The sequence below is a fragment of the Eptatretus burgeri genome, chromosome 1 (genome assembly GCF_056783735.1).
Source record: "Eptatretus burgeri isolate ZD-2024b chromosome 1, Ebu_testis_v1, whole genome shotgun sequence".
NCBI lineage: Eukaryota > Metazoa > Chordata > Myxini > Myxiniformes > Myxinidae > Eptatretus > Eptatretus burgeri.
In genome coordinates, this window is record NC_140961.1 from 60742545 (window position 1) to 60769218 (window position 26674).

General features: G+C 44.9%; 1 protein-coding gene across 4 annotated transcripts in view; it reads right to left on the reverse strand.

Annotated features, from left to right (window-relative positions):
* The window catches only part of DNAI2 (dynein axonemal intermediate chain 2), a 207037-nt gene that overhangs the window by 60602 nt on the left and 119761 nt on the right, over positions 1 to 26674 (reverse strand). For 3 of the 4 annotated variants that reach the window (XR_015059325.1, XM_085885597.1, XM_085885587.1), the window contains exons 8-13: positions 21735 to 21874; positions 21524 to 21646; positions 21192 to 21415; positions 14028 to 14163; positions 13748 to 13894; positions 7438 to 7659 (exon numbers count right to left, since the gene is read on the reverse strand). Coding sequence is in view for 3 of the 4 variants with exons in the window: in XM_085885597.1 (XP_085741723.1) it covers positions 7438 to 7659; positions 13748 to 13894; positions 14028 to 14163; positions 21192 to 21415; positions 21524 to 21646; positions 21735 to 21874 (992 nt within the window). In the remaining variant the exon portion in view is untranslated. Of the gene's footprint in view, positions 1 to 7437; positions 7660 to 13747; positions 13895 to 14027; positions 14181 to 21191; positions 21416 to 21523; positions 21647 to 21734; positions 21875 to 26674 lie in introns of all 4 variants that reach the window. The other variant, XM_085885608.1, reaches the window with a different exon arrangement.

Consider the following 26674-nt stretch of genomic DNA (forward strand, 5'->3'; position numbering starts at 1 on the left):
GTTGGCATCCGTTTGTTAGGGGGGCCTGGTTCATTCAGTTCGTCGGTGGAAGTCCTCTTGAAAGCATCTCTCGTGTGTCGATCGATTTTTTTTTAGGCCTCAGTCACATTCGCTGTACGGCGAGGATACGGCGGCCGTACGCTCTCTGAATTTACAGAAACGTGCGGCGGCCGCAGAGAAACTGAGGTGGCCTCAGGGTGGCCCTACGTCGTATGGCTATATTTTACAGGTCGTAAGGTCGCCGTGGAAATATAACATGGAGTTATAACTTTTTTTCATTTCTACGTTCGCCATAGAAATTCGACAAGCCGAAACAAAAGAACTGGTTAAAAAAAAAAAAAATAACCCATTCGTTACCGTCCGTCTGGCCGCACATTCGGCTTAGGGTCCCCCTGCGGGTCCCTGCGGTCCCCCTGTGGTCGCCTTGCGTCTGCCTTGAAAATTATGTGGCCGCCGCAGGAACGCCCTCAGGTCACCGTACGACATCAAATCAAAGACCGTACGGGACTCCCACGATTTCGGTCTCCACAATTTAAAAATACGCCGTGCGGCTCCCCAAAAAATAAAAACATGTGAATGCTACATTGTGTGACCGTGGAAATACTGCGGCCGCTTTATAATTGCTAGTGGCCGTACATTTTGTAGACCCTCCAGCCGCCAAGCCAAATGTGACAGGCCTTACCTCGTGTTTTCACCTTCATTTGTGATGTTTGTTTTTTTTAATCATCTTGTGTTTTAATTAATAACAAAAAAGCAATCCGATCACGTGGTGTGTCGGACTGTCGGGCAAGGATTGAATTTCACAGCAAAACTGGTTGTAATTTGGAATATCCATGATTACGTCAGCCCGATGCGTTTGATGAAAGTGATTGTGGTTCTGCGGGCATCATGTTTGATGAGCTGCCCTGGGGGGCAGCACTCTCGCAGAGTGCGTGAGCGATCGGAACCCAGGCCGGAGCTCGAGCCTGTGTGGACCTTTGGATGTGGTGATTGTACCAGTTTACATACAATACACCGCCACCGGAGGTCATTTACGCATCTTATTTTACCTGAAACATGGGGAATTAAAGTTTAAAGTGTCTTGAAAGTGGGTTTTCTTTGGGTCCACGAACGGTTTAATTCACTCCATTATTTCTTATTGGGAAAATATTTTTGGAATCCGAACTTTTTGCAATCCGATCAGCTTCCTGGAACGAATTAAATTTGGATTCTGGGGGCACCACTGTATAGGCAAACAGCTATACTATGATCTCTAGCGGTAGCGCACGGTCGACGCAGATTGCCACGGAGGCCGTACGTAGGTGCACGGCGGGCATAGGGGAACCGTGCATCGACCCTGCATTGCCCGCAGGTAGTCACACAGACTGTAAGGCCACTGTACGGCGACCGTGGAAATAGTGCGGCCGCCGTAATTTTTTTGGGGTTGGGAAAATTCATTTTTCATTGAGAAGAACTTACGGCAGCCGCACGAATAACGCAAGCCTACTGTACGCCCTACGTTCGGTCGACGTGGAACACATCTACGTCATAGCTTGGCTTGTCGAATTGCTACGGCGAACGTACAAATGAAAAAAAGTTATAACTCCGCGCTATAATTCCACGGCGCCCCTACGGCCTGTAAAATATAACCAGACGGTGTCGGGCCTCCCTGAGGCCACCTCAGTTTCTCTGTGGCCGCCGCACGTTTCTGTCAGTTCAGAGGGCGTACGGCCGCCGTATCCTCGCCATAGAGCAAATGTGACCTAGGCCTTAACGACACATTTCTCAGAACGTAACCCCGTCGTTGAGTGGCACATGACAATATCTATATATATATATATATATATATATATATATATATATATATATATATATATATATATATATATATATATATATATATATATATATATATATATATATATAGATATTGTTACGCATTCAAACACACAGATGTCTCAAAAGTCAGAGATTCCGTTAAGTATATGTGAAGACAGGTCCCTTCCTTTTGTCTGGTCGGAGAATCAAAGGTGTGCGTTGCGATGTTTTTTTAGTTAGGTTAAATAAATCTTTACCATCCAACAACCAACCTCGGTACCTTCCAGCGCTTGCAACCCTCGCCTCGCTGCAACCCCCTGAATATATCATGTCCACAGCATACGGGGCAAAAACGTCCAGTCCGCCATTCCTTTGCGCTTCTTCAAACATTCCTTTTCAACATTGGATCTTCCCCTTGATGAGTCCACCAGCGTGGAGGGAGGGGCAGGCCTCCCGGTTTGGCCAAGGCCCCGCTCAGAAAGGGCAGACCACATGAAAACCCTGTCCAATCAGGGCGGACAGTGACGTCTGTTGCACAGAGCCCCGCCCTGTTCAGGGAGGTCTATAACTGACGACAAAAACCTCAGTTCAGTGAGTTCTGTGTGGGGAAAGTCAGCTCTGGATTTGTTGGAGCATTCGTTGCAGTTCTGCATGGGGCGTTCGTTGTAGTTTTGCTGGGTCATGTCCGCGACACTGATTCCCGCCCTGGGACTCCGACTACTCGACTCTAGTTCCTCCACAGGCACGAGCCCCACGTGTCTGAGCGTGGGCCGAGCTGCACGACTATTGGCCGGTGCCGCACCGTGGAGCACCCCTCCCTCCAACGTGCAGGCACCTAAGTGAACTGCGACCCCCAGCTCGTCTCTCTCCCTGGCTGCGAGGGTCCAATAAAATACCTGGGTTTTATTTTCGGCCGTGTGTACGTCTGTGGCGCCATCTCTAAGTAGAACTGTTTAAGTGTTTATTCCATCATTGTAAATCTTGCTGTGTATATCTGCGATAAGCTTGCTCTGTGTCCTTCTTGTTGTAAATAAACCATTATTAGAAATGTTCCCAGTTCGTTTCCATCCTTTCTTTCATTGGTCCAGCATGGTTCGGATCTGAGTTTTAGCCGGGTCTTTATACCCGATAATCGGTTCATCCTAGCTGGTACGTTCTTGGCATGCCCCCTCATCTGCATCCGAGCTGGAACGGTAGTTGGCAGCTGGTAGTTGGTAGAGTGATCCGGTTCGGGCAAGATGTGCCGAGGGCATGGATCCCAGTAGACGAGACCGCGTGGTTACTTAGGTAAATTGGTTCCAGACAAAAAGACCCTATGCCACGCGGTCAAGATATTGGCATTCCACGGTCGGTTCAGCGACCCGCCGGTTCACGGAATTATCCGGAGCGACGGCCTACAATTCCGGGGAGTCTGGTGGGAGACGACGTAACCTCCCCCACCTTGTGGTTGTTCTCGCCACCGGACCTCCGGCCCGCAACAGTTTGGTGTCAGGAGTTAGGATCTCGAACCCTTCTGCCTCCATCGAGAAATTTACGAGATTCGGACCAGGGGTGTGCTTGGCAACCACCCTCCCCTTCCCTCCGAAATTAATAGCAGTCAAATTTTATTTAATTCTCGGTACGAACCATGGCGGACTAAGATGAGCTGGTTCAGGTAGATACTGATATAATTGTAGAGGAATCCGTGGCCCAGGACAACACCATGCAGGTCGACCTTTCCCTTCAACCAAATCCGGAGGTAACATTGGGGGAAATGGCGACAATGCTGGAGCCCCCCCTGCATCAAATTTCCCCTTCGGAGGCAATCCCTGTCGGATCCGCGGCCGATCCTGGCGGATCGGCTTCGCCGAGGCCACTTGGCATGAGCCAGATGGTGATGATAAGTCAAGCACTGAGAGGCGATGTGCAAACACTGAGAGGTGAAATGCAGAGCATGGGAATCAATATGGAAAACCGAATGGATGTGAATATGCAAATGCTGAAAGCGGGTCAGGAATAAATGAAAGCGGAGTTGGTAAAGGTGAAAGGTGAAATGCAGAACATGAATTGGAAAATGGCGGATGGGATCAGAACTGAAAGTGGGGAAATGACCGAGTTGAGGGGAAGTGTGGAGGCTGTTTGGACCGCGATGACGACGGGCAAGGTCGGGGTGACGAGTGACGCCACGATAATGAAGGGAGAAACCTGTAAGCTCGGACAGGTCGAGACGAAAAGCCAGGAATTAGAAGAGGTAAAGGATGAATTGTACAAAATTAAAGAGGAGCACACACAAACATAGAACTGGTAGGGGACATTGGGGTTGAGCTTGTGGAATGTTTTGGGACCCAATGCAAGGGTCAGATTAACCTCCCACAGGAACGAGACGGTATGCTCCCTCGAGGCAGGCCGTGACGAGGTGAGTCCGGTAAGACCGTACGAGATGGAGCCGTTGCATGATGTGAAAGGGTACATGCCAGGTTTGGCGGGGGGGGCAGAGGCCCCGGGATCTCTTGTTTACCCAAGCACCCAGTATGATTGTCCCAGAGTGTGTGTCGGAACGTACGAGTGGTGCAAATGACATGGAATGTATGAGTGCACGTGTGAAAATGGAACACAGACCCACCCAGACGGGAGACGTGGGTCGTGTAACGGATGGAGTTTTTTCGGAAACTGCGCCGGCTCTACGGGACGCTGTGTGCGAGATCCGTTCCTGATTTTGCGAACCGCCCAAGCGAGGACGATTGCATTAGCGGGAGCCGGCGCTGAAACGCTCGGTGCTTGGTACAAGACCCATGCGCAGACGGCTAAAATGGAGGTGAATTGAATTGTTGGAATTTGGAAAGCATGGATCCCAAAGTCAGCACGTGTACGGAGGCCGACGTGCTGCGAGTGGAATTTGCGGGATGCGTGGAACGAGTCCCAATGGTGATTCCGCCGGGCCCGTCTGCATGGCAACAGAGCGGTCCATGTGTGAGTGACACCATTCGCGGCACGAAGGCCAGGTGAGTAACGCATGATGGCTCACATGGCGGATGGCTCGAAAACAAGCGCTTGGCACGATCAACAGGGCAACGCTACGCTTTAAATTATCGGCCAATGGAAGGGGACGAGTGAGTTGCAAACCGCCGCCCTGGAGCTGCAAGGCTCGTCGAGCATTGCCACGAGTACCCGAGCCCGGCCAGGATGTAGCGAACATCCTCGTCGTGGGTAAAGGAGAACAAGTTAGGGGAGGGGTATAGCGTTAGTTAGACCGGCCTCATGGGGCATTATGAGTAGTCCTCCATCGGGCCTGGTAAAACGAGTTCGGGAAATTTAGTTTAGAATTTAGGATGGATTGGAGACATGGACAGACATTGAAAGTGGAGTGGGGACGTCGATTTGCTACGTATAATTAAATGGAACGTGCATTAGAGTAAGGGATGAGGGGAGCACGAATTAGTTAGGGGGATGGAGTTGTTTGAGTGTGTTGTGAAAAAAAAAATAACACGAAAGAAACATAATGAGTGAATGTCGGTCAGCAGGCCCGAGTGTGAATGTGGAATGCATGGTGCAAACGAATGATTGGGGGGGTAGTGAATCTCACCCAAGGAAACCCGGGGTTAGTGTAATGTTAGTTAGTGGGTTAGTTAAATTAACCAAAATGGATGTCGGTTTGTTGTTGGTGTCGAACGAAGGCACGAAACCTTTTTGTCGGGTGCAGGAGTCTATTGACCGGCTGGGAGCGCAGCTGTGGAAATATGTGTACTGAGTAGAGGGCACCCCGGGCACCGAAGTAGTCGGCCAGAGTAGGCCATGGGTCCCTGGGACCGAGTTGGTGTAATGGGCACGGGTATCCCACGGAAACGGGACCCGGAGCACCAAAATGCCACGTGGGCATCAAGGGGGACAATGCCAGGAAGGACATCCCCCACGTTCATACAGAGTAGGTAGGCTCGGAGACAGCCTCAGCGGCCCGGGGGTGCCGAAGATAGAGTTCGGCAGATGGGTATCCCTGCCAATGGAGCCACGCTGCCCAGCCACCAAATTGTGCAAGAGCACGAGTGAAAATTTGTGGGCCAGGCCCAAATTAATAATGAACACCAACACAGGCGACGGGAATCATGGTTTCTAGAACCGATAGTTTAAAGAGACAGGCGTGTTGAAAATCCCCGGGGAAAGATTAACGTTAGTAAATGCCAGGATGGATAGGAAATGTGTACCCCTTCACACCATCCATTCCTTCGCTATTCGTGGGCCGCTGGACTCACCTTGGAAAATTGCTGAAATCTGTTGGAGTTATTCTGAGGCTACATTGGGCCTCGAGACAGATTCACTAGTCTCTTCCTCAATCCCCTCAAAAAGGATCTTAAGGATTGGGGATAGACTGTCAGGACAGGTTAGCCGAACAAATACGATAAGGGGCTAGGGACACACGTAATTATATAAAAAAGTCTAAATTTCGTTTTTTGTTGTTGTTGCAAGCTCATGAGAGTGGGTATGGACAAGGACAGGCATAGGCGATAGGTTGGGGGAAGACAGTAGGGTAGGTCCGAGCCCGTTTTCAGACTGGCCGGTGCCACCGCACTCCTTCCACAACCTCATGAGACCAGACCGAGGCCGGCCAGCTTCGTGCGCCGACCTCCTGTTGTACTGCATCTTGCCTGGTCTGCGTTTGCCATGCCATGCTTTGCCTGCCTTTGCCTTTGCCTTTCCTCCATACCCACCCATGCCTTTGTTTGCTTTCCCATGTCACAACCTTCACCATGTGCTCCAGGACCATCTCTGAAAGTATTTGCAAGGACTACCCTGCAGGCAGCCGCATTACCGGGGACTGCATTTGCGCAGCCTGCACATCCATCTCCTTGTTGTTGCATAAAGGTTAGTTCAAATGGCCTGTGAAACGGCGTATAGCCTACCGTGTGAGGATGAGTTTCCTCCAGCAGCCGAAATAAAAAGAAAAAAAAAGATTTCAACGACAAACAAGGGACCTTTGAAGGCCCAAAAGACGTCAGACCATCCACAAATGTTGCCTTTGTTGTATTTTCTCTCCTCAAATCACAGGTCCTGAGCCATGGGTGGTGTAAGTTTGAGAAATGTACATAGTCCTAACCCACCTGTTGTTTGTTTAGCGCCTGCAATGTAGTTAAGTTGTCCGAGTGAGTCTGTTAGTTTAGTGACGCAATGCACTAGTTTATTTATTTTTGGGACATGTATTCAAAATGTCGCACTCAGGGATCCAAAGGTAAAACATACTCGGGGAAAACCTACACCTGCATGCCACACGAAAATTAATGACTCGGCTCGAGTCTATCAGAATGGGGGGGGGGGAGGGGGTAGTGTTCCGGATCTGGAAACCATATGCATTCAAACATAGAGATGTCCCAAAAGTCAGTTATTCCGTTAAGTACATGTGAAGACAGGTCCCTTCCTTTTGTCAAGTGGGAGAATCAAAGGTGTGCGTTGCGAAATTTTTTTTAGTTCGGTTAAATAAATCTTTACCATCCAACAAACATCCAACAAACAACCACGGTACCTTCCAGCCCTTGTACATATATGTATGTATGTATATATATATATATATATATATATATATATATATATATATATATATATATATATATATATATATATATATATATATATATATATATATAGTTGAGGAACTTTAATTTAGGGTTATACCTGTTTTGTCGAATCACCATTGGACTCTATTTTTCTGAATTCCAACTTTGTTATCTCGAAGAATTCCTTCTCAGCTTTCACCCTCATATCCTCTTGCTGTGCTGCATCTTCCAACCCTTGTCCACCCTCTTTGTCTTGCATTGGTTGGCCTTTTTCCTTCAGCCTTTGTTCTTTGAGCCTTGTTGCCAAAATCTTCTCACGTTTTCTTTCTTGCTGAAACATCTGTGCCAAAAATAGTCAAGGTCAGGATCAGTCATATAGCTTAACAGAAGTGTTCTGGGACCTTAATAGTTTAATCACTGTGAAATTTCTTGAATGGAGGATCAATGCACAGCACTACTGTGGTTTGATATCATCAATGTATGTTAACGTATGCATTGAGTGAACTTATATACATTGAAGTAAGACAAGCAATAGACATGATAATGCATGCAAGTATGCAATAAAAGACAATAAAATGCATGCAGGTATGCTGTCTTAGGGTGTGACAAGTACATGACAATGCTTTTCCCCCAAAAACCTGCAAATGCTCCCACTACTACAGTGGAGATGACTAAGTTCTGAATTATCCCCTATATTATGACACATTATGTCACATTATGTCCATACTTGTCACATTATGATTTACATTTATTTTGAGCTTATAACAAACATCTGGGTGGTATACAATTTCTGAATGATGAAAACACCATAGTATGTGTCAAGAAATAGCAGCATACGCATCCCCCAAATAATTTCACAAATCACATCAACTTGCTACCATATCTGGCTTGTTACCATACTGCAGGCTAACATTTACCCACATATGATTGAAAGAGACAAATTGATGTTTGTGTATAAAAATATGATGAAATTAAATCAATAGCTGTGGTAACTGCTATCAGTGTTGTAACTGCTATCTGTGCTTCTTTTGGAGTGCAATAAATACTCAAATCATTTTCAAAACCATGGTCTTTTCAACCCTCGTTAAACCCATGTATATCCCTCTTTCTTCCAATTTTCCATTTTTCCATTTTTCCATTCTTGGTGTTTCCTTCTGTATCCATTTTTCTCCAACCCATGCATTCATGTTTTGCATCCTGTTTTTGTCCGTTATGTCCTGATCCGTTCAGTGTGTACTAGCTCTTTCATGAGCCCAAACGATGTATTCAATGTATGTGTGTATATATATATATATATATATATATATATATATATATATATATATATATATATATATATATATATATATATATATATATATATATATATATATATATATATATTGTTACGGCCATGGAAATTTGCAGAACAACATAAAGGTCCTTAGTTCAGTTATATCGATAAGTGTGTGTTCAGTTGGATTTCCCCACCATTGTTTTATGGGGTTTATTCGTGTTGACAGGGCTGTGATCTTTGAGTTATCCGTTTTTCTTTACTATCGTTATTTTGGACCAACCGCTTCACCCAATCACCTTAACCACAACCCTCATAACCACACCACCGGATTTCCACCTCGGCACACGGTTGCCAAAGGCCTGGCCTTTGTCGAGGGAAAGCAGGCGGCCCCCGTTCCCCCCTACCCCGGATGAATGGCGTCTCCACGGTGAATTCCACCCGGCGTGTGGAAGAAGACAAATACAGCGGCGAGGGAGCGTCCCCGATTTGGCGGGAAAACGCTTCCTTCGAGAAGGTTCCCGCATGTTCTGGAAGTTTCCCGCAGGTTCTGGAAGGAGGGCGGGGCGAGAGTGGAGGGCGGAGCGTGGGTAATAAAAAGCGCGCACGGAGCGTTCGTTCTCTCTCTCTCTGGGGTTGCTGATGCTCTCTTGCTGTCGTTGCTGAAGCTCTCTCTGGGGTTGCTGCCGCTCTCGCTGTCGTCGCTGAAGCTCTCTCGGTCGTCACTGAATCTCTCTCTGGAGTGGTGCTGAGGAGAATCGTGAGGGGGAGCTGCTGCTGCTGCTTATGCTGGCGGAAAGAACTCTCTCTGTCGTTGCTGGTGTTGTTGCTGCCGCTGGACGCCGCCCGCGGAAGAAGCTGTGCTGCTTCTGCCGAAGCTGCGTGAGGATCTGGGCTCGTGTCCGAGTCAGGAGCTTAGAGCGGTCGGTCGGTGGAGGTCCGGGCATCGCAAAGGAGACGCGGGCTGGAGGCGCAGCGCTGCTGTGTCGCGCAAATCTGCGCATGCATGTGGGGAGAGTCGGAGAGAGCTCGCCTGCCGCTTGGCAAGGCCTGGGTGCAACCGCGGCTGCACTGGCTGCCGTGGGGACGGGACGTCGCGACTCGCCCCAGCAAGGAACCACGAGGGTGCAGGTACCCTGCAACGGTCTCGTGGGGCCCTTTCGGTCACCAAAGCCCCACGTTATAAAGGCCCACGGGCCCAGTCTGACTCCCTTGTCTATTATGGTGGTCTTTTTCCTGGGGTTTTTCTTAGAATGCATGTTGTGGCGCTGAGTCCGATAAGTAAAACCTGCTTAAGTGTACATTAATGATAAACAATAGTCGGTTGTAGTGTTTTCGCCTTGCTCGTGTCATTGTCCCGTCCCGCAGACTTCGTAAAGCAACTGCAAGCGTGTTTTTTAATTCCTTGCCTGTATATACCTGCATCCCTGTATACGTGTGCAGTAAATAAATGTGCTTGTGTGAATGTTAACCCGTTTGTCATGTCTTTTTCCCCCATTGAAGTGCCATATTGCTTTTCGGAATACTTGTTGGTTTTTGAATTCCGATAAATAGAATCGGGTCCGGCGAGGTCTGGCGATAATACCCGCTCGGTTATCCCAGAACGGAACGAACCACTTAAGCGGTTCGTGTCCAAACAGGCCTTCGCCGAGGTACGGTCCCTCGGTAGGTTACCCGCGCGAATACTTAGGTATATCGATATTCGGCGATTGACCCTGTCGCACGCGGGTAGAATCCGGACTGGGCCGTGGTGTGCATTGAAGGTACACCCGTGACTGGTTCTCGGCGTTGTTCCGGGAAGTCATGACTGAATTGCTCGTCCGGTGGGCGTGCGGCTGCCATTGGCTAAAGTGGTCGTTCGTACGCCAGGCGGGCGTAGATTTGTAACAATATATTGTTACGGCTGTGGAAATTGCATGTGGTGGCACCATCTTATAAGTAGAATTGTCTAAGTGTGCGTGTGAAATAAAGATTTATTCGGTTGTAACTCTGCCTTTGCTTGCTTCCACTGTATACGTGCATGATTTTCTGTATGGCTGTAAAATACGTGCTTGTCTGAGTGTGCAATAAATGTGCTTGTTGAACTGTTCCCCGTTTCGTTGCGTCCTTTCCCTTGTTTGAAAGTTCCATCTTGCATCACGGAAGGAATTGGTAGAAGGGTGTAAGCACCCAGTAAATAGAATCACGTCCGTGAGGGCCGGCGATAACACCGCTCAGTTATCACTGAAGCACGGAACGGACTGCTTAAGCGGTTCATGTCCTAGGCCAGCCAGCGGCGAGGTACGATCGCCCGGTTAACTACCCGCGCAGGTACTTAGGTAGGTCGAGTTTGGCGAACAACCCTATCCTGCGCGGGTGGCCGATTGGCACGATTATGGTGGGGTCAAAAGACCCACCCATGACTAGCTCCTAGCGGTAGTTCCAACGAGGGTCACGACTGAATTGTCCGTTCCGGAAGGCGACGGGGTCGCAATTTGAGTTACGTGACCGATCGCACGCCGGGCGGACCGAATTTCATAACAATATATATTGGTTCACGAGTCAGTAAGTGACCACTATATTCATTATGTGTGTGTCTGTCTGTCTGTCTGTCTGTCCCGAGCATAGCTCCCTGGGTTTTGTTCCGATCCTAATAAAATTTGGGCGGGAGGTTTATATCATGATCTAGTTGTATTTTCCTGAGAATGGGCGTGCTGCGCCCATTATGAGCGGAGCCACGCCCAAAAAACGTGTTTTTAGGGGGTAGCCGATTTCAAGTTACATCTTCTCCGAGGGGGTTTGTCGAATGTGGCAGGGGTTTCGGTATTTGGTTAGCCCAATGGCACCTGCATAGCCCCATGGAGCTCGATTTTTCATTTTCATCCCAAGGTCGTCACAAGGTCATGAACTTAGAAAATGTCAAAAAAATCAATAAATTGGCGATCGAGCTCCGAGGGTTTTCAACTGTTTTGAATGAAAGTTGATCTGCAAGTAGTGCTCTTAGAGTACTACAAGTTTCATCATTTACGTTTTTTCCCGATTCCCGCCAGTTTGCCCGTGGCATCCCCTCGAAGGTCAAAAAATAAAAAAAGGCGAACCGTGTACATTGCTCGTGAACCATCGCCGTCTCCAGACATATATTATATATATATATATATATATATATATATATATATATATATATATATATATATATATATATATATATATATATATATATATTGGTTCACGAGTCAGTAAGTGACCACTATATTCGTTATGGGTGTCTGTCTGTCTGTCTGTCTGTCCCGAGCATAGCTCCGTGGGTTTTGATTCAATCCTGATAAAATTTGGGTGGGAGGTTTATATCATGATCTAGTTGTGTTTTCCTGAGAATGGGCGTGGTGCGCCCAATATGGGCGGAGCCACGCCCAAAAAACATGTTTTTAGAGGGTAGCCGATTTCAAGTTACATCTTCTCCGATGGGGTTTGTCGAATCCGGCAGAGGTTTCGGTATTTGGTTAGCCCAATGGCACCTGCATAGCCCCACGGAGCTCGATTTTTCATTTTCATCCCAAGGTCAAGTTCGCATGGTCACGAACTTAGAAAATTGCGAATTTTGACATAAAAATCATACGACCGCTCAAACTTTGAGAGCGAGGATGACAATATTTTTTATGCATAATCTTGAGGTCATTCCCCACCTAAAGTCTTGAAACCATTTTGCTCTATCTCGAACACCTTGCCTGTGGCACCCCCTTCAAGTTTATTTTTACACTGATTTCATCAAAGTATGGATAATCCGAGGAGTGCGAAATGCCATATCGCCTATATGACGTTATATTATATTGTTCCTTTGAATGTTCCAGAGGAAGTTTTGCACCAAAGGTCATAATCCTTGACCTTTGACCTTTAAAGTTCACAAAGCTCAAATTTTCAAAGTTGTGGGAATCAAACTGGGTTTTCGACCTTTTTCGACGAACTAACTCCAATAAGCTGTAGCACGTATCCTGTTTCCTTAATTTAATGTCCACACCATTGTTTTGTGAACTTTAAAGGTTATGCAAAGGTAAATTTTTGAAAGTTGTTGAACGAAACCAGGTTTTCGCCATTTTGCAGCTAATAACCTGTCACATGTACCACATCATGTTGATCATTTTTATAACTTGGTCAAAAATTATCACATTGTCTCATCCTTGACTTCTGAAACAATCTACATCATCAAATACCGCTCGTGCACTATTGTCGTCTTCAGACTTGTGTGTATAGAAGTATGTGTATATATGTATGTATATATATATATATATATATATATATATATATATATATATATATATATATATATATATATATATGTTTGTAAAGTTCACATGTTTCACTTTTTCAAAAAATCCCCCAAAAAGGCCAAATATTTTGACTCCTCATCAAATAAGTCAGAGGACGAAGACAGGTGGGAATAAGCAGTGACAAAAGAGTTATCACATTGAAGGTGGAAGTGAGTGGAGAGATTGTTGTGTTTGATAGATTAGTTCTTGTGAAAGGTCTGAGTTGGAACAGATTGAAGAGGGGGAGCTTGCAGTGGTAGTGGTGGAATTACTGATCAGAAAAAAGGAATGGAGAGACAATGAGCTCAGTGAGGGTGCAGCTGTGGGAGAAGATAAGGTCAAGGGAGTGGCAATCCTGGTGAGTGCAAAAGTGAGTATGCTGCCTCAAATAATGTGATGCAGTGAGGCTGAGTAAATATACAGCTGTGTGATTATAAGGGTTCTCAATGAAAAAGTAGAATTCACAAAGCATGAGGGAGGGCGTGTCAGGAGGAAGGATAGTGCGGAGCCATCAGAAATAAAGATTGAAAGAAACATATTGGTGAGGTGGGTAATGTATAATTTGTCAAATAGGCTTCAAAGAATGGAAAGTAGTGGGAGCAAGAAAGTCCTCACCATCATTATGTCTGCTCTTGAAATGTGCATGGATAAAGGAGAACAAACTTCATGTCAGTAAGGTAGAAGGGACTGTTTCTGATACTACATGCTTTAATCTAAAGACATTCCAGATGTTTTGCAACTTTTTAGTTGTCTTCTGCCATTGGTGGGAGCAGAAGACTTGTTTGCTCAAACTATGATTTACTGTAATTTAAATTCTGATGACTAAGTCAGAATAGTATGGTGCATATTTTGCAGACTGTACCTTTACGTACCACAGAAATAATAGTCTTCTCATTGTGCTGAAGAGAATATAATCTAGAAGAGACTTCCATTAAGGTGATTGTACCTTGGTGCGAGCCACAGGCAAGAAACTGGCCATTATCTTGCATTCGCAGTGTGCTCAAAGGCTCATCACATATCTATGGAGAAGAAAGGGAGGAGTGGAACGACAAAGGAGGGTTGAAGCTCTATTATTCCTTTGTATCTAGAACTTTTGCACAGTTGTTGAGAGGTTAATTGAATGTGTATATTTTGCACTAAACTCTGGTCAACCTGCATGCTTAGTGTTGGCTCATCTCGCTTATTCAAGAAATCCCAAATGTCCAATGTGCCATCCATCTTGGAGATGAAGAAAACAGATGGTCGGGCTGGGCTCCAACATCCGTTGGTGAGGTATGATGCCTGGTACCTGACAAAACATTGCATCTGTATAAGAAAGCAGAGACTCAGATAGAAAGCCCATCGACATGAATATCATCACGTGAAAATAAAATATGCAAACATCACTGTTAGGGGCCATCTATTTATTATATTCTGCACGAGGTGGTAGGGGGAGATGGAGTTAGTGGTGGGGAGAGGGAAAGTGCAACAACTGAGGATGGGAGTGGAAACTATTTAGATGGGTACACGCTCTCCATTCAAAGTGTTTATTTCAATGAAGTATTTATTCTGATATTTAGGAAAATACATTTCTTATCATCAGAGAATGAGTATTCACTACACAAGTTTAAGGAATCATATTTATTGTCCATGGAGTTTAGGCTATTAGTTCTTTAATGCCTTTGCCAAATCCATGAGATAAATCTCTTAATTTACTTATCTTATTTGGAATAATCCTATTCTTATAATGAACTTTATCAAACTTAACATCTACATGCCTTTAAAGAGCATGCAATAACTTAGATTTCACGCTTGAAAAATGGCCGTGCAATGTTCTTGCAATTTTCGTGCATATACTGCCTCGTCTACACTTTCCTTCATCGAAGCACGGTCTCTCAATAACCATGTACTTATTTGACATTCCATGTGTTCAACACGTTTATTGCTATTTATCCAGTTCTAAGATTGGCACACTCTGGATTTGAGGTTGGTAAAAGTATGTGTTATTGCAAAATGATAGACGCCATTTTATTAATTCAACATGGCATTGGTAAAGGTTTTCTTTTTTCAATGTAATTCCCAACCGACAAAGTACTCTGCTGTGTTATTGAAAACAAATCTTCTGTTTCACCAAAAGTACAATAATTTAGGGCGAACTTTGGCTATTGGTGTTAAATCGTGGAGACAATGTTCCAATGTATGTATGCATAGTATGTAAGCTAGTTTGTGGATCAGTTGCACGGGATTCAGTCAAGTGTGCACAAGTCCATAATAGGAGTGGTAGGAACATGAAAATTTCTCCTTTCATTGCACAACCCTTCAATACATGGTGTGAAATGAAAATGAGTAATACGGATGGTCTCTTTTCATTGTTTTCCTCATAAAATAAGTGTTATTACAAAAGTGATTGCAACTTTTACAATGAGTTCATGTCAACCTGGTTAAAGTCAACCTCCATATCGAATAAATAAGATTCAGCGGATGTCTGTCTGTCTGTCAGTCTGTTCGCGTTTTTTGCAAGGACCCTGGACTGACAACTATCAAATTTGGCACACATCCCAAGTCTAATCTGGGGATTGTTCTCAGGGTATTTTCATCCATCACCTGTGCATTTCTAATATGATCCAATAACACGCATACATTTTTTTTAGCTTGATCAGAGGTGATTTAGAGGTCGCTCCATATGACGACTTTTAGCCTCATGACTTGAATAAATTAGGGTATGGTCAGGTACGATTACGGGTACTTCTGGATGTCCGAGGTGGAAATGGAGTGCATTTTCGAACTCTATGGGATTGATTTACTCAAAGAAATGACTGCACCGACATTGAATTCACTACCATTTCGAAAATATGACCTAAAACAAGATTTATCAAAACTGGAGTTGAGTAACTAATCCTACTCATTTCGATATTTTCTAATCTATAATTACTTTATTGTCCGTCTAAACATTTTTTGGAGTAAATCGACCCCAGTGAGTTCGAAAATGCAGTCCATTTTCACCTTGGAAGTTAAGAAGTGTACGGATTCGCATCTCACCATACCCTAATTTTTCAATCAATGGAATTACAAACTATTAGAATATTTCGTCTCATTTACCAAATACCACTATCATCTCCGCCTCTATTGCTGTCTCCACTCCCGTCTGAACTTATTTCTAGCTGGCCCAACATCCAGTGTTTTAGATTCAATGATTCACGAAACATATGTTAGTTATTTATTTCGTTATTATTATATTAAATTAGGGTATGGTGAGATGTGAATCCGTACACTTCTGAACTTCCTACGTGAAAATGGACTGCATTTTCGAACTCAGTGGGGTCGATTTACTCTCAGAAATGTTTATACGGACAACAAAGTAATTATAGATTAGAAAATATCGAAATGAGTAGGATTAGTTACTCAACTCCAGAAATGATAAATCTTGTTTTAGGTCATATTTTCGAAATGGTAGTCAATTCAATGTCGGTGCAGTCATTTCTTAGAGTAAATCGACCCCATAGAGTTCGAAAATGCACTCCATTTCCACCTCGGACATCCAGAAGTACCCGTAATCGTACCTGACCATACCCTAATTTATTCAAGTCATGAGACTAAAAGTCGTCATATGGAGTGACATCTAAATCACCTCTGATCAAGCTAAAAAAAATTATGCGCGCTATTGGATCATATTAGAATAATTTTAACCTTGTGGAGCAACATTCTATTTTTTTTTGACTTTTTTGGACCACCCTAAAATATATATATATATATATATATATATATATATATATATATATATATATATATATATATATATATATATATATATATATATATATATATATATATATATATGTACTGCAGTTGAGAGATCATTGATGATGTGTTCACCTTTGTTATGCAGTCACATTTGCTTGGCAGAAGGGATCCCTGCATAATTAGAACATACTCTCCTCACACTAATTTCCCATTCAGAGTGGTAGGTGGCTTGTATAGCCTGTACGCTTGGCCCAAATGTTTTATGAACTGGTTTGCCAGGTCACACATTTGACTGAAGCTGGCAGGAATTTAGAATTTGGCCAGCTTGGCAGCAATAACTCACCCACCCTTTGTTGAAAGGCACTGCAGGATCATTAATGTTAACCAGATAATGCTAGGAGTCAGGTTCCGAGCTTAACATTTATATGCATAACAGCACACTTTGTGGTGAGCAGCAAGTTGACCGTGACCACACGGGATTCTAAACGGGGTAGCGGTGGAGACAGCAAAAATGAAAATGGCATCTTCTGTTGGAGCCGGCAAGCTGGGAGCAACAATTAACATTTATTGCCATATCTGATTTAATTTAAATACTCGAAATGGTGGTGAGGTGCTCTATTTTAAACTTTTTTTTCGATATAAGGAGCAAGGGGCGGAGAAACTTCTTGTGAGCCAATGACCATTCATACCTAGTGCCCAACTGTGTCTGCAGACATCCTCCTGCAGTTGGGTTACTGTTTTTTTAAGGAAGTTGGTGGCAGGATTTGCACTCCAACCACCATATAACACTTAATTCCACAAAACCTATAAATGCAAAAAACACAGAAAACACACTGCGTGGGAGTATCTCCTGTGCTGCTGCCCTTCACAGGACAGCTCATCGGATGATGGGATTGGGCAAAGACTTCAGGACCAGCATTCTTTGATAGGAGGAAAAGCACAGGGTAAACTTCCTGGTTCAGATTGTGGTGGTGTGTGGCGGAGTGGTGCTGAGGTGTCATCCACCAGATGGCGGTCTCCTTGGGTTAACCTGAGATGGTCCCTTCAGGTGGGTGCCTGGAATGTCCTATCCCTAACAGAGGATGATCACCTGTCTCTGTTATCATGATCTGAGATCCAGCGTTTGAACATAGGTATTGCAGCACTCTCTGAGGTTGGGAGACCGGAAAACTGGTGAGATCATGGCGGGTGGTTCCACCCACTATTTATCTGTTCGCTCTGATGATTGCCATGCTCAAGGAGTTAGTGTAGCTGTGTCCAATAAGCTGACTCCCATGATAATTAAGGTAACACGGGTCAATGAGCATATTATGACACAAAGGATTAGTCAGTCACTCCTTCGGTGTTCCTTTCCTGGTCTTTGTATATGCTCTGGTTGAGGTGAGTGATCTCACCGTGAAGGATGCATTCTATGCTGTGCTCAAGTCTGTGGTTGATCAGTGCCCCAAGCGAGACACAACTGGTCTTGGGGAATTTCAATGCATTGAGTGGCACTGATTTGGATGGTTATTAGATATGTGTTAGTCCCCACGGGTATGGAACTGTGAACAAGAATAGCACTAAGTTCCTTTGCTTTGCAAAAAATAGTGGAATTATGGTGGCTGGTTCATGGTTTCAGCATCCACAGGCTCAGCGCTGGACTTTGTATTCCAAAACAGGTGATGTGGCAAATGAGAGTGATCATGTGCTCGTTGATGGTTGCTGGAGAATGATCCACAACTGCAGGGTCTACCGGAGTGCTCAGTTCCTCAATACTGACCACAGGCTTGTTGTAGCAACTCTGAAGTTGCAGCATAAATCCGGGAGAATGGTACCATCCCAGTAAAGACTGGATGTTGGCAAGCTCAAGGATGAGAGGGTCGCTGAGGAGTTTGTGAACAGGCTGAGAATTGATTTTGGGGGTCTGGGTGCTTAGGGAAATCTTGAAGAGTTATGGAACACCTTCAAGACAACCATCCTTCATATTGCCGATGGACATCTTCGAACTCACCATTGGGCGAAGAAGAAATTGTCTCTCAAGGGACACTGGATACCATTGACCAGAACCACAGGGCCAGGCATAATGGCAGAGCTGAGCTGTTCAGGGAGTTAATGAGTAAAACTGTACATGCGCTGAGGGTGGATAAGAAGGCCGATGTGTGAGGAATATGTGAGGGGGCAGAGCATCACTTGTGGTCAAATGGTTCTCATCCTGATTACAGGGGAATGCACACATTGCATTCCTCCAAACCCATCCCTTGGTGTACTACTGTTAAAGCAGAGGGTGGTGAACTCTTGAGAAAGGAGTCTGAAGTGAAGGACCGCTGGGCAGGTAACTTTGAGTGGCTGTACCAGACTGATCCACCAGCTGTTAAGTTGGAATACTATCCCAATTGCTAACACTCCAATCAACTGTGATCCACCTCAGTTGAGGAAACACAGGTTGCGGTGAACCGGTCGAAATGGGTAAAGTTCCTGGGATCTGTGGCATCAATGTTGAACTTCTCAAGGATGGTGGAAATGCTGTAATGTCATTGTATGCAGTTCTGTGCTCTGCCTAGAACACAGGCATCATCCCAACTGACTGGAAGAGGGGCCTTGTTATCCCTCACTGGAAAGGGAAGGGTGATCGCCAGGACTGCAACAACTACCGAGGGGTGACGCTGCTCTCAGTGCCAGGCAAGGTCTTGCCTCGGATAATTCTTGAGAGGATTTGCCACTTTCTGCTTGGGCACCAGCACCCAGAGCAGTCAGGCTTTACGCCAAAGAGGTCAATGATTGACCGCATTCTTGCCCTTTGGGTCCTCACCGAACACAGGCGAGAGTTTCTGCAAGGGCTTCTTGCAGCCTATGTCGATCTCTGCAAAGCCTTCTATTCAGTGAATTGGATGCCTTCTGGAGGATTCTTGGTCTTCGTGGGGTGCCACCAAAACTGATCAATCTGATGTCTGAACTATACTCTGGTACTGAGAGTGCCGTGAGATGTTGTGACACCACCTCTGACTTATTTCCAGTTGTTAATGGAATTTGTCAGGGGTGTGCTGATCCGCACAATTTTCAGCATTTGTATGGACTGGATTCTGGGGAGGATGTCAGAGAGATCAAGCTGCGGTGCTTCGTTTGAGAATGTCAATATCTCCAACCTTGATTTTGCAGACGATGAAGTCATCTTTGTGGAGACTCTGGATATCCTTTTGTTGGCCTTCAAGGTGCTGAATGAGGAGTTGGAGCCACTGGAATTAAGGGTTTCCTGGGTCAAAACTAAGATCCAGGCTTTCAATGACATCTTGGATGCTGCTATCTTGTCTGTACATGTTTTTGAGGAGGATTTTGAGGTCTCAGAGAGATTCATTTTCCTTGGCAGCGATATTCATGTCTCTGCTGGCTGTGAGACAGTGGTCAATAGATATCTGGTCGGGCCTGGGATTCGCTGGATCATGGGATGTGGCACTTTCGGTACTTGTACAGGATGACGAAAGTCCGAGTCTTCAGGTCCTTGGTGCTTCTAGTCTTGCTCTACGGATGTGAGACTTAGTCTCTGATCAGGGATCTGAGAAGGAGACTTAATTCCTTTGGTACCACGTCTCTTCAGAGAATCCTTGGCTATCTCTGGTCAGACTTTGTGTCCAACGAGCAGTTGCTGAGAGAGACTCAAATGAGATTTGTTACTTACATAGTCAGTGAGCGTCAACTGCAGCTGTATGGACATGTGGCTCATTGTTCTGACACTGATCCTGCTCACAAGATTCCCTCAGTGAGGGAGCCTCGTGAGTGGAGAAGGCCAATGGGCCGACCATGTGCCTCATGGTTGCAGCAGGTTGATCAGCATCTCAAGGAGATGGGGATGGGCCAGGCAACTGCCTGAGGGATGGCGAGATGGATGTCCCTGGAGTACTGGCGGAAAGTGGACGCAGCGACATGCTGCTCAGGTGCATGCTCCCATACCTAACCTGTCCTGTTTGTAACATTGTATTTTGTTATATTGACGGTATAGTACTAATTTGCGATTGGAATGAAAATATAGAGATTGAGTTTAAAGCAGAATGGGGAAATTATGTGAAGGATTCCACCCAGAGATCAAGCTGCGGTGCTTCGTTTGAGAATGTCAATATCTCTGACCTTGATTTTGCAGATGATGAAGTCATCTTTGCGGAGACTCTGGATATCCTTTTGTGGATATCCACAAAATGCCATAAAGTGCTATTCGTGGATTTGGCATTTGTAGTTTCACCATTTTTTTCCCTCCCAAGTCCTTCACGAACCCGCTGTGCCGTAGCTGTTTAGCTCTCTCCCATGCATAGCACAGGTACCTCACTAGTAACCCATATTTTAGTGCTTAAACACTTATGGAGATGAAAAATAATATGGGACAAGGAAATTTGTGGATATTATTGTATTTTGCATGAATTACATTTAAATGAGTAGAGAATTAATAAATCAACACAGAAATAAGATTTGAAGCCACAGTTCCTTGTGTTATGTGTGATGTACTCAAATGGAAATGGCAAACAGGCCAACCTCAATTTTCTGTTTCTCTGTTCAGCCCTGAATTTACTGATTAATCCTTGTACAACACAAAAGGTAAGAACATCATGTGAAGACAGACAGTTAACTCACTTGGTTGATATTATAGCTGAATGATGAACGTCTTCAGACCATATACAAGCTCTCCAGTCACCAACAGTGAGGAAGATTTTGGGGAAGAAGAAATTTCTCTGCAGGGCATAGATAGGTCCATGGTGGGCTGAATAGGTGTGAACTATTTTCTCTGCTGGGGTTTTGGCCTTTCGGTTTCCAGCAACTACCAAACCTTCCTCAGTCCCCACCATGAATTTTGTTGGCTAACAACAACAAAGAAATACAGTTTGACAAATAGGGATTCAATTCATAGTGCATGTAAAAAGGGGAATCGAAGAATCAAATAATATGTAAGACCAGTTTCTGCATACCATAGTCGATTCATACTCCAGAGAAATTGCTCCCAAGGCATTTTCTAGATTCCCTTTCTTTGACATGTCCAACACCAATGTTTCTAGAGGCTCATTCAGTTTACGGACATCCCACCACAACACCTGTAAGGACATCATGCATTTACTTAACGTATTGCATGCAGCTGCGCTGTGGGTATTTAATTTGTTACACAAGCTTCAACACAATAACCTGCCCATCAGATGATGAAGAGAAACACTCTGTGCCACTCTTCGATTGATGCCAGATGACTTTAAAAGCTGGGCCTCGATGGCTTTGTTCAATTGGAGTTATATCCACAGGTCTGCTGCCGTTTCGAGTGTCCCAGAATGCTGAAGCAATAAAATCACGAATATTAAAAAAAAACCACACTGGAAAGTCTTTCTCGATTTATGTTATTGTAACTACACAAAAACCAGCACATTTTAACAAGCACAATGTCAGCTTATCAATGCATTTGGAAAGGGAACCATGCTCATTTTAATTTGCATGGAAATAGCTGAAATGGGGTACAGATTTGTGTCATCAAAACAGCTTGAGTCTTATTATTAAAGAAATCTATGAAAGAAATCTGAAATCTGATGCCCCATCAGTCCAGTCAGTGTGATGTGAGGATGGGGTGGCCAAAACGTGCTGAAGAATTCCAAGAGGCAGAAACACATTCACATTTGGGTTACCCCTTCCCTCTGACATTGGTGCAGATAAGGCACAGGGCTGTTAAAGCCTAGCCACTGATGCAGCAGATATCCATCCTTTGGCAAAGGCAGGGCATCATGTGCTGCAAATGATTAAAAAATCAAACATTGTAACAAAGCTGAGGACATGCACCTTGACCTCATGGCAAATGTGCACAGCTCAAGAAAGCTTGTTCAACTGAGGATGCTCATATACTTCATTCCTGAGGCTAAAGCACATGATCAAACAAACAGATACATCCCAGCCCACAGGGCCAAAAGCATGGTCAAACAAACACATGCATCCAAACTCACAGGGCCAGGATTCATCGTCAAATACATTCATTCTCATCCACTGTGCCAGAATACATGATTATACAAAAACTGAGAACCACTGGCGACATCTTTTGAGGCATCCTTTTTATATATAAAAAAAGGTAAAAACATCAAGCAAACATTTTAACAAAGCCAAGGAAGTGCTCCACAGCCTGATGGCCAAAGAACACAGTCCACACAGCTTGTCAAAATAGTATACTCATGTGCTTCATCTCCAAGGCTGAATGAAGCATGTGGTCAAACAAGCACATGTATCTTAAACAACAGGGCCAGAAATCATGGTCAAATGACACATGCATCCTAACTCATAAAACAAGAATGCATGGTTACACAACAACTGGGAACCACTATAATTATATAAGTGCATTTTTAGATCACCTGGACTTTAATCAAGTGAGCTTATGCAATCGAGCAGTGCAGTAGGTGAGAGAGTCAGTGAGTCAGTCAGTGAACACTTCAGTCATTATCACTTGAACCAAATAAGACGATGTTGATGAAACTTGGCCACAAGCTTCACATTTGATGCCTAACGAAGTTGAATTGACCGCATCAAAATCTGCGCAAGTTAAGGGGGTCTTGGGTTTTTTTGACCCGCCAAAAATAGGTATTTGCTCTCTTTTCAAAAACTACACACAAAATTTTGATGAAACTTGACTGCAACCTTCATCACCTGTGATGTGCCAAAGCTTATCATCCACATAAAAATCTGTGCTAATCAAGGGAGTCTATGAGGAGGAGGGGGGATTTGACCCCCCAAAATAGGTATTTGCTCTCTTCTCTGAAACTAAACACACTATTTTGATGAAACTTGACCACAACCTTCAACACCCATCACGTACCTAAGTGTATTGACCGCATCAAAATCTGCGCTCATGAAGGGGGTCTACGGGGAGGGGGGTGGTTCTGACCCCCCAAAATAGGTATTTGCTCTCTTCTCTGAACTACACACAGAATTTCAATGAAACTTGACCACAACCTTCATCACCCTTGATGTACCAAAGTTAGTTCACGACATTAAAAAAATTCTGGGTCAAATGGGATGTGCGGGAGATTTGAGTGATGTTCCTCCTGATCCAGGTGAGCTTCAGGACAGGCAGTCCTTTTTGTTTTCTGCATCCAGACCTTAGCGAGGGCGACAATATGACCAGTTTTTCCCGGACATGTCCTCATTTTTGGTCCTTAAATCTCCGTCAGACCGGGATTTTTTAGGCATCTAAAATGTCCGGGATTTTGCCCTTGTTTTGCTTTTGCATTTTCAAAGGGATAAAGTTTAAGATTTTAGATACTTTTTAACCTTATTTAAAGAATTCAACCATTTTTGAACATTTCCTTACGGTCGAGGCTGACGACCCAAAATATCCTATTGTCATGTCAGGCCAGATTAGATCTGTGATTTGCTTCAGATACCATGTAAACCTGTACTAACCTGTTTCATGGTCGGGTTGTCGGTGACTAAACCGTCTCCCCAACCAGGTTTCCTGGTGAGGAGGCTGTATAGATATGGACACCCAACAAGATTAAAAACAAAACCTGACAAAGGGTGTAGGAGCTCCATATGACCCAACGGCATTCCATATCTAGTGCCCAACTGTGTCTGCAGACGTCCTCCTGCAGATGGGAAACTTCTTATTTTTATTTTTTAAGGATGTTGGTGGCAGTATTTGCACTCTGGCCACCATAAAACATTTCATTCCGCAAAACCCACAAATTCAAAGAAAACTGAAAAACTCACTCTGTTGAAGTACTTCCTGTACTGTTTCCCTTCACAGGTCAGTGCATCAAAATGACAGAAGTGGGGCAAAGCCTTCAAGACACCAATTTGTTGATGATAGGAGGAAAAGCATGCGTAAACTTCCTGGGTAAGATTGTAGTGGTGTGTGGCGGAGTGGTACCAATGTGACGTCCATTAGACGGCATCTCCTTGTATAACCTGAAGCGATCAATTTGGGTGGGTGCCTGGAATGTCCTATCCCGAAGAGAGGATGATCACTTGTCTCTGTTATCATCTGAGCTCCAGCGTTTGTATATCACTATTGCAGCATTCTTTGAGGTTCAGAGAACAGATCGTGTTGAGATAATGTCGGGTGGATACACGTAGGACTGGTCAGGTTGCTCTGATGGTTACCATGCCCAAGGAATTGCTGTAGCTGTGTTGAATAAGCTGACACCAATGATAATTGAGGTATCACCAGTCAACGAGCGTATTATGAGATGAAGGATTCATTACTCCTTGGGCGACGTTTCCCCTTTCTCTGTATAAGCTCAGAATGAGGTGAGTAATCTCACCACGAAGGATGAATTGTATGCCACGCTCGAGTCTGTGGTTGATCAGTGCCCCAGGCGAAATACTCTTTTCGTCTTGGGGGATTTCAATGCATTGACTGGCATTGGTAGGGATGGTTATGAGACATGTTGGTCCCATTGGGTCTGAAACTGTGAACCGGAATAGCACTAAGTTCCTTCACTTTGCAAGAAATCATGGACTTAGGGTGGTTGATTCATGGTTTCAGTGCCCACAGGCTCATCGGTGACTTGGCACTCCAATGCTGGAGACGTGGCAAAAGAGATTGACCATGTGCTTGTTGATTGTCGCTGGAGGAGGGGCCAGAACTGCAGGGTCAACCGGAGTGCTCATTTCCTCAATACCGACCACAAGCTGGTTGTAGCAACTCTGAACTTGCAGCTTAAATCCAGGAGAATGGTAAAATTCCAGCCAAGGCTGGATGGTGGCAAGCTCAATGATGAGAGGGTAGCTGAGGAGTTTGTGAAGAGACTGAGTGGGGATTTGGGGGGCTGGGTGCTCTGGGGGATCCTGCAGAGTTGTGGAGTGCCCTTAAAGACCACCCTCCTTGATATTGCCGGTGGATGTCTTGGAACACACCATCGGGCAAAGAAGAATTTTGCCTCTCAAGGGACACTGGATACCATTGACCAGAGTCGCAGGGTCAGGATTAATGGCACAGCTGGACTGTTCAGGGAGTTGAGGTGTACAACTGTACATGCGCTGAGGGTGGACAAGGAAGCCTATGTGTGAGGAATCTATGAGGGGTTAGAGCACCTTGATCACCTGTGGTCAAGTTATTCTCATCCTGCTTACAGGGGAATTTGTGCATTGCGCTCCTTCAAGCCTGTGCCTCGGCGTACTGCTGTTAGAGCGGAGGGTGGTGGGCTCTTGACAGAGGAGTCCGAAGTGAAGGCCTGCTGGGTCGGTTACTTTGAGCGGCTATACCAGGCTGACCCACCAGCAGTTGAGGTGAATGTCAGGGATGTTACGATCCCTATTGCTGACCCTCCAATCAACTGTGATCCACCTTTGTTTGTGGAATCACAGGCTGCGGTGAGCCGTTTGAAATGGGATAAAGCTCCTAGGATAAATAGGATAAATCCATGCTGAACTTCTCAAGGCTGGTGGAAATGCTGTACTCATGTCGTTGCATGCAATTCTGTGCTCTGCTTGGAACACAGGCATCATCCCAACTGACTGGAAGAGTGGTCTTGTTGTCCCTCTCTGGAAAGGGAAGGGTGATCTCCCGGACTGCAACAACTATCGAGGTGTGACGCTGCTCTCAGTTCCTGGCAAGGTCTTTTTTCTGTTTTTTTTGTGGGTAGTCCTGAGGAGTTCAGTTTGCAGAGGGTTTCTGCACAAAACCATCAATTCCCCTTCACAACCATTAATGGTGTCAAATTTGGCCATGTCAGTACCCTCTCCCACATCTTGTACATGCCCACATCATACCAACCACACCCCTTATCTGTGTCCCCCTCTTCAGTATCCCTTCACTTCGTGTCACCCCTTTCTGCATCCTCCTCACCCCACCCCTTAAAGCTTCTCCCTCACCATCCCCCCTTCCATATTGTCCTCCCCTTATTATCAACCATTTCCCACCTCACCTTTCATCCTCTCAGCTTGAGTGCTTAAGCTGCTTGGTAATGGCTGCCTTCTCCTCTGAGCTACCAAGGTAAATCACGATGAAACTTTATAGGATCACATTTTTTACCACAATATACCTTACTAGGGGGCTTAAACATCCATTTTCTCACAATTCATAACTTATGAACACACGAGCCACCACCTATCACAGGGATAGGGTGGGAGTCTGGACCGAGGGGGATGGGAAAAAG